The sequence below is a fragment of the Rattus rattus genome, chromosome 4 (genome assembly GCF_011064425.1).
Source record: "Rattus rattus isolate New Zealand chromosome 4, Rrattus_CSIRO_v1, whole genome shotgun sequence".
Lineage (NCBI taxonomy): Eukaryota > Metazoa > Chordata > Mammalia > Rodentia > Muridae > Rattus > Rattus rattus.
Window position 1 is genome coordinate 69,786,123 of NC_046157.1, and position 8,983 is coordinate 69,795,105.

The following is an 8,983-nucleotide window of genomic DNA, read 5'->3' on the forward strand; positions in this document are numbered from 1 at the left end:
GCTCAATGGAACGCAGGGAAAAGCAGTTGACTGAAGTAATGACCATGTCCAAGCACATAGAGAGCTCTTCCACCAACGGCTTCCTCGGTCCTCAGGCATAATTACAACAGCTGTACCACATAGACTCTATCACTCATCATCTAGGAGAGCGCCTTTTTCTATTAACCAAGCAATAGAGAAACAAAAATTACTTATACCAGTCCATATGAGGCACTCCACTTGCTGCGCTGAATTCTGATGGCTTAATTAGGGAGCCCGTGTGGTGGCACATGTGGCTTTTCAAACCAGTTTCATCACAAAGGCCGTGGCGTCAGACAGAATGTGCCTGCGATCTGAGGCAGATTGCTAATAAAAGTTTTTGCATTGAGTGTCTTCGGGCTAACTCTGTTAGCTTGCTTGTGTCTACTCAAACAATTAAATAGAGCTTCACACTAGAAAACCAAGGCTAATCAAAATATGCAGAATTAAAGTACAGCTGGCAATTTCTCTAGTTATTTAGACCGCAGCTTCACCTGAAGGATGGGTGCCAGGATGTAACAAGCACTGATTACTCTGTTTTGTATTTGTTCTTCCAAACCGCATGCTCACAAGGAGAGACTCTCTTGTTCTTGGTAATGTTCAGAATATGTACATGCTTTTATCACTGTATCATGGGGCATAATAGTCAGATAAAGTAAAAGAAGAATTTCTATATACTATCTGGTACAAAGCAGAATTCTTGAATGGCAGCATTAAATCAAAAATTAGTCTCTTTCATATATTTTCTCAGCCTTTAGTCTACAGCTCTTATATAATGAACCCTTATGAATGTCCTTGCCAGTGAAATGTATTACAAAGAGTATTGCTATTTATACTGACACAAAAGCTAGGAGCAGATTCTTCATGTAAATGAATATATGTAAATGTGGGCGTGAGGAATATAAGGAGTATTTGAGCTCATGATGAAACTGAGACTATCAAAATCTACAAGCCAAATACTGACTCCACAACTATATAGTTACACGCTGTTTCATTTTGAAATTTGTGAGTGGTGATGAACATTTAATGACACTTTGTACTAAATACAATCACTCCAAGACACTCAGTGCCTGCTTTGTCATTGGAGGACACCATCTACGGATCATACTTGACATTTTTCTTTTCTTTATCTCGCTTTTCATTATCACTCAATTCTTTGGAAATTATATCTCAAAATCTATTATAAATTTAGTCTCCTTTTTCATCTCTATTATTTAATCAAAATGAATTGTTCACTGTGATTTCTACTTCTTTATAAGTTTGAAATACACATTCAATAAAACATTTCTGTGAGGTTTTAGATATCAGGAACAAAACTGAATATATTTGGGAGTCTAGTCTAGTCTATCATTTTTATAATTCATTATGATTGGAAAATAAGTTGTAAATTAAATTCTAATATTTTACTCATATGGAAAAAGATATATAATCCATACTGTTGTCCACAAAGTTATAGACCAATCTTATAAATAGCTATCGAAAGAACATTATTGAATCAATAAAATAAGGAAATTAGTGTATGATCTGCCTACTTGATCTACTGTGTTCCTATGCATGCATGTGGGCGCATGTTTGCACATATGTGTGCATGCGTGTGCATGCATGCACATACCCACTGAGTTTTAATTAGGGTGACTTTCATTAGGATGGTGGACTTACTATGGAATGACAATTTATCAGTTGCTGTATCCTGAAGAATATAACCCCTGTCCCCTGCATCATTATTGTAAATAGTATAATACTCTTAGTTTCTGCTGTTCTTAAAATTTAACATCTTATTCATCAGCATCACAGGGTAAGCTCCTGAGCATGGTCTACAATGCTTTTACAATGCACACTTTGAGATTCTTTGTTACATTTGCAGAACTCCTTCACTATGTGCTCAAACAAACAAGGCCTTCTACTAGTGAATAATAAAGAAACGCAGAATCGGAGAACAGTCCGTAAAATGAACACGATGCCTTCTTATACACAAGGCTTTGTCCTTTGGCCTGATCCTACATTCATCCTCCACTTACAGTTTCCCACCTTTCTACAAGTATTCTAAAGCTATCAAACCGTCCATCAAACTGCCTGGCCCTAAAGAGGCACCCAGTAAGGATGAACTTTCCAGAGCTTTTCGTTGTTGTTATTGCCATGTTGTCTCTACACGTTCTGTGAAGCTCCCTTGATCTCATATGGGACTTTCTGGACTCCAGCAAAAAGCTGGCTACATGTACTATTAGGAAATACAAAAGTACTCTTTATGTGGTTCTTTCTATAGCTAACTACCTTGCTTGTCATTCCAGCTTGATTCTTGCCATAAGTTTCTGTTTTATTCTTACGGTTGTTATACTTTTAGTTACTACTTATTATTTTTCCTGAGTTATGAATCAGTTATTGGGCTTATGACATGTCTCTAAACTGAAAAAAAAAATTGATGAAAGGGCTTATGTCTCCTATAGTAAATGTCCCCAAATACTCCCCAAATTTCTTGTAAGAAACAAGTCTTAGAGTGACTACTATGTTCATATAAACTAAAAAGTACATATTTGTTTCTGCACAAAATTTAACTTCAATTCAATGTAAATGAATTACAATATGTTGTTTTGATGTCAAAAGTTTTGGATTATACCTTTAAATGAAGAAGCAGGAAATAATTATACACACAAAAAGCAAAATTAAAAAAACACACAAGAATCATGTAGAAACTGTCTTGAATATAAAGGGAGATGTGATTTTATCACTAGGCTGATTTAAAAAATTTTTATAATTAAGAGTCATACAGTATTATCAAGTGTCAAATATTTAAGACAAATATATCACTATGGGTAGAGGAAAAAAATCATAGTACCATGGTTAAGCATATTTATGACTTTAAAATAAAATATATTACTATTTTAACAATTGATTTTTGAGAAAAATCTATCTAAAATTTTATAAAATTGAAATTAAAACACAGGAATACTTATTTTGGAGCAAGATATTCTTTCCTGCAGAATATTTACATGGTCCTATATAATGCTAAGACGTTCATTCAACCTGAGAAATATGAATATTCCAAGGCCCCCCAAAACAACTAAAAACAAATACTTATTCAGCAAGTCATAAATTTGACTATTTGATAATATCTTTCCTTAACTTATCAACGGAAGATCCTCAGGTAGTAAATACTTTAAGTGCAGTTAACATACTTTTAATATTAGTTCAAACTGTGCCTAAGTGGATTATTTTTCAATTTTCTATGGTCAAACAACGATTTGAACTCATTAGATGCCTGTAAAACTGTGCGTTCAGAGACAGATTTTTTTATTTCTGATTTTGCCCACCAAACAGTGCAGCAACAAACCTTTCTAGCTGCAGAGATGTCTGTATTAGGATTTAAAACACCAAAAGGTCAGCTCAGGATGTCTCCCTTGCTGCATAATGGAACTAGATCCACCTATGTTCAGTGTTCCAATGCAAGATAGACTGTTATAAGAAAAAAACCCAACTTTGCTGATCAACATGATTCTGATTGCTTCTAAGTTGGTAGTGCAGTTAAAAATAAAACAATACAGCGACGTACAACTATGTTCTTTCTATAGATTTTAAATGGCCACACTTACTAGTCACTAGGCATGGCTACTCTGTCATTCAAGTTAATCACATCTTGGGATAAAAATGTTCTTGTGCATAAATATGTATAAAATTATTTTTAAAGGTTCCAAAGGAAATGCATAGTTTATCTGTCATCTTTTGATCCCATTCTTTCACATTTAAAATATTAATTATATAGAGATATTTAAATGACTTATCTAATCTTAAATATCAACAGAAAATCAGTTTTTCATAGGTAAACTCCAGTGTAAAAACTAAGAATAAGAATAAACAGGGAGTATAGGCTGGACCCCCCCCAGTGTAGGGTAAGGTCAGGGTGGGGAGGTAGGAAGGGGTGGTGGTTGGGTGGGGGAACACCCTCATAGAAGAAGGGGGAGGGGAGATGGGATAGGGGTTTTATGAATGGGAAACTGGGAAAGGAGATAACATTTGAAATGTAAATAAAAAATATCCAATAAAAAAAAAGAAAAGACAAACTGATTTCCTGTATTTTATAAAAAGCCTTCTTTTCTGCATCATTACAATTACAGGCCCAAATGAGACAGAAATAACACTTAGTTCCTAGCAATTACCATCCCTGGGGTATAATACCAAGGTGCTGAAGTGTTGGAGGACAGACGGGTGAGGAGGGGAGGTAGTTAATCATTTCAGAAAATCTCACACTCAAGGCTGTTGACATGAGCCAGGGCAAAGGAAATAACGCTGTCAGCACCTGCATCACTAACGAAGGACAACACGGCCGCACAGTCACAGAATAAAGAGTAAAAGGAATAAATCACGGCCGACTCTGAAGTGGATTGTCTAATGTATTCATACACGAACAGAGCACTGTACGCTTTTCTTTGTGCTTTCCCATTGCAAAGCTAAACTTAGGAGTTGAACAATTCGCATTCAATTTCACCATAGGTTTACGATATGTAATTTTAAACTGTATCATTTAACGCGTGTCTTTGTTGTCTTTTTGACATCTGTTGCAATTAAGGTTCAGGTTCACAATGTAAAGTTTGGAAATCTGTAAACTTCCACATTTCCAGCGATTAAAGGAACATGCGATGTAGCTAAGGCTTAATGTGCTTCAAGAGATAACCTAGGCTGATTTATGCACACTTTATATATAAATTAAACATGAATAGGGAGTTAAATCAATGTCTACCAATGCTTAAACGAAGAGGAGGTAGGTAGTGGGTTATAATGAAATAAAGTAAACTAAAATGGGAACATCTGGAATAGTCTATTTGGAGAATGTATTTAATTGTCCTTTTACACTTAAGTCTAATATATCTTCCTCAGTTATGTACCTATGCTGATAATTTACTAGATCTCAGCCTATGCTGATAATTTACTAGATCTCAGCAATAAGACATCTATCTATCTATCTATCTATCTATCTATCTATCTATCTATCTATCTATCTATATCTTGCTTATTATTGCTTTGAAAGCAATTAAAACATTTTTATTTATGTCACTATTGAAATATTTTGCTTATTTTCTGAAGGGAATATGAAAGTAATTACTTGAATTAGAAACTAGTTTCTTTCAATGATATGAATGTTTGATCTTTATAACTAGCCCCATATTTGCTTGCTCTGAGATGTGCTAATAATTCCAGGCCCAGGACTTAAAGAACATAATAAACCCAGAACAACAGCAAGATCTCTTCTTCACTTTGTGTGACGTTAATGAGGGAGCATCACCTTGAAGATGAGGGGTCCTTTCAGTAGATTACCTAACCTTCTTATCCTGAACCCAGAGCTCAGAGCAGAGGTAGTTATCAAAATGACTACCGCTCTGCGGGGGTCCCTTTGAGAAGGTAAGAGCATATTTCTTTTGACAGACAAATGACTTTGAAATAATTTTGAACTCTATGATCTTGACAGAAGAATAGTCATTTTTAACTGTGTGGATCCCATTCATAGATACCTGTTTCTTTGAATAAAGAAGCTGCCTTAAAATAAGCTCCTGTAACCAATATCTTTGTTATTTCTTTAATTGAGAACCAACCTATCTCATTTGTGACATGAAATATATTATGCCAGACAATATGTTTATGTATTTTAAACTCTCTGCAGCTTTAAGTGTTTTATTGTAAACACAGAGCTTTATATGAGTCTTATAACAGAATTCTTTTTTAAATGTTTTTCAGAAATTATATATCTAATAGAAAAAAGACTTATACGCCCTTAATGCCATGTAGAACTGTAATCCATATTGTGCACTGTATCTCAACTATATCTATCTATATCAATCTATATCTATATCTAATCTAATCTATTTATCTATATTAGCTTTATCTCTACCTTCTATATCATCTATATCTACATCTATATCTGTCTCTATCTCTATTTGTATAATATTGTTTAATTTCTATTTGATAACTTATAAGTTTTATTAATAGCTAATCATAGGTAAATTTGTTTACATGAAAATTATTAACTAGTTATGAACTATAATGATAATTGATAATTGTAAGAGTAATAATGATAATTATCTGTGGATAACCTCTGTTGATGTATGTGTAATCTTTCTTTCTCAGTGTTTCCATGACAACGAGAAAACTTCTTATTTCTGATACATTTCCAATATTTGAAGACATGTCTATGACTTCCTATTAAATTTTCATAGTTCACATTCTAATGTTTATCCATATTCAATAAACCAATAACAAGAATGGAAAACTTAAGTTTCCATTAAGATCAAACTACAAATGAGTGGAATTTGCAGTATGTTTGGACAGTCCAGCACAAATATTTCCAAAATACTATATATTTTAATACTATGAATATATTTCAACAAATACTGAAACTTTTATTGTTTATTTATGACATTTTTAATCGTCTAGCTGAAATGCCAGTCTTTACCTTGTATTGGAAGACTTTGATATCCTTGGAAATTTTTTAGTCCCTGGGTTTTTATGTAGAAGTGCATAATAATCTACACACATTTCATAAGTGTTATAAATATAGAAAGAAACGTCATACTATTGATAACACATTATATATGAAACTTTTCCAAATATTGTGACTATGTTAGGGCATCATATTAAATAAACTCTAATTAACAATTGTTTCCCAAATTGTTTTACTTAAGAAAAATATGGTTGTTTTTGATATAATATTAATCTATTTTTCTAGTTTTATACCACAAATCTGGAGTTGCTTAATAGTCAACCAAATAGGACAGTTAAGGCATTATATAAAAATACTATTTTAATTTCATTAACAAAACTGTGTATTCAAAAAAATGTGTTCTAAATCCACCCACAACAATGACAACTACAGAAGAAACAGGGTATCATATTATCATCACATTCTGACAATGTTCCACTGGATAAGTAGCCAGTTCCAAAGACACTTTCATTCTACCTTTATATCCCTTTTCTAAGGTACTTCTATGTCTTCTATGTAAGGAAGCCTTGTTTCTCTCTCTCTCTCTCTCTCTCTCTCTCTCTCTCTCTCTCTCATACTGCACAACTTTCTCTTCTGTAATTGTTCTTCCAGTACCCAATTCACTGAAGTATTATAACTCTATGCTTTTCTTGAAGGACTTTGTATTCAAATGATCACTTCTGTCGTGAAACTTTTCACCACATACATACCCTAAAGCAATCATTCACACAGACATATAACTTACACAGAACATGAAGACATCTTGTTTAGGACATATACGATATAGAAGAGTTTAAAAGCAAAAAAAAAAAAAAAAATACCGGTTTAACATTGATGAGAGAAAAGCATCCTACTTACCTGGAATAAGCTGGGCCAGAAGGAGATGCTTTTTTGATAGAGTGAGGAGAGATATCGTGACCAGAAGAGGAAGATGTTTCCATTTCATCTTTACCCCTCCCTTACATTACACCAGCCAGCGATACAGATGTATGTTATCTGGTGAGATAAAAAAAAATCACAAAATTATTTCCTTTAAATGAAGTAAATGGAATACATAAAGCATGTTCAAAACTCTGTAGTTCATATAGATTTTTGACAGGTCACTTATAAGATGATAAATGATTTTTAAATGAATATAGCTTATACAAAGTATATTCCGAACATTGTGTCATTCCCACCCACTTATTCATGTGTTTGTTTTCCATGATTTTTGTTTACTAGAGTCAAGTGTGGTTCAGAATTTGGGATATATCATCAGAAGAAGGATGATAGAAATTTAAAATAAAATATTTTGAAGATTAAAAAATGTAATTTTATAATCTATTTTTTAGAAAAATGCCGAAGTTGTTCTAAACTGTTAGTTCCCACTGCATTTGATTTATAGAATAATCTATGCAGATATATATCTCCTGCAAATGCTAGCTGCATAGAACTTGGCACTATGGTTCAGGAAATTTCTACAGTTCTTGGAATATATGCCATGAATAAAGGGGCAAAACTGAGTATCTAAAATGAATTAGGTATTTGTTAATTTTAATTCATTTTAGACAGATATTAGTCACAACTGTGTTATATATTTATTTTACCTTTCACAAGATTTCAAATAAGTATTTAATTTTGATTCCTCTCTACTTTAGATAAGACATACCTATCAAATGCACAAAATTGAGATTTTCTTTAAATTCTCAGTCATTATAAAACTGCTCATTATGAGCTTGGAATTGTGGATATGATGAAGAAAAATATCTCCAAGACTTGTTCCCCACTTCCCATATGCATGAAAAACTTAAAATTACTATAACCAACAGTAATTCAGAAACAGGCATGTTAAAGAAATGGAGTTTGTATTGCAAACAAGGAAGTCTGAACTGGTCCCAAGGAACATAGGGACATGTAAGGTAGTAACAATGTATGTCGTGAAGATTAGACAGACCTCATGAGAGCAGTTGTAGGAAGTTATGAAATGACACTATAGCAATTATATAAATGTCTTATTACTTTTCCATAGAAGCAACAGCATGCCTTATGTCATACTTTTAAAAGGGAGATAATTAACTTATGATGAACATGAAAATAACAGTTTACAATATAAGGAAATATAAACAAAAGTTTATATATATTATAGCTTTTGCATAAAATTGTATTATATATACAAAAACTTCATAAAAATATGTTTCTATATATTCATGCATACATTTTCGAATAATAGATAGATATATTCACCACAGTATAAAGGGAGTGGTTCTTTCCATACAAGAATTTTCCAGGGTATAATGGTATAGATAACAGAAAAGAGAATAGCAAGATGACTTGACTAATAGAGGTGATACCAAAAATCCTGTCTACATTCAATCCCAAGAACCCATGTGTCGTGCAAACGTTGTATTCTGTAATCTTTACACCACACTGTGGTACACATATGCTAACATGTGCACACAAATGGGGGTGGGAAGGGATGGGGAGAAATGAAGATATATTCTAGAGTCCCAAATTGGGAGG

General features: G+C 33.1%; 1 protein-coding gene across 1 annotated transcript in view; it reads right to left on the reverse strand.

Moving 5' to 3' along the window:
- LOC116899052 (roundabout homolog 1-like) overlaps positions 1–7,475 on the reverse strand; it is a 573,719-nt gene extending 566,244 nt beyond the window's left edge. The window contains exon 1 of the mRNA XM_032900524.1: positions 7,343–7,475. Within this exon, the coding sequence (XP_032756415.1) occupies positions 7,343–7,430 (88 nt within the window). The 5' untranslated portion in view covers positions 7,431–7,475. The remainder of the gene's footprint in view (positions 1–7,342) is intronic.
- Positions 7,476–8,983: the final 1,508 nt, after the last annotated feature.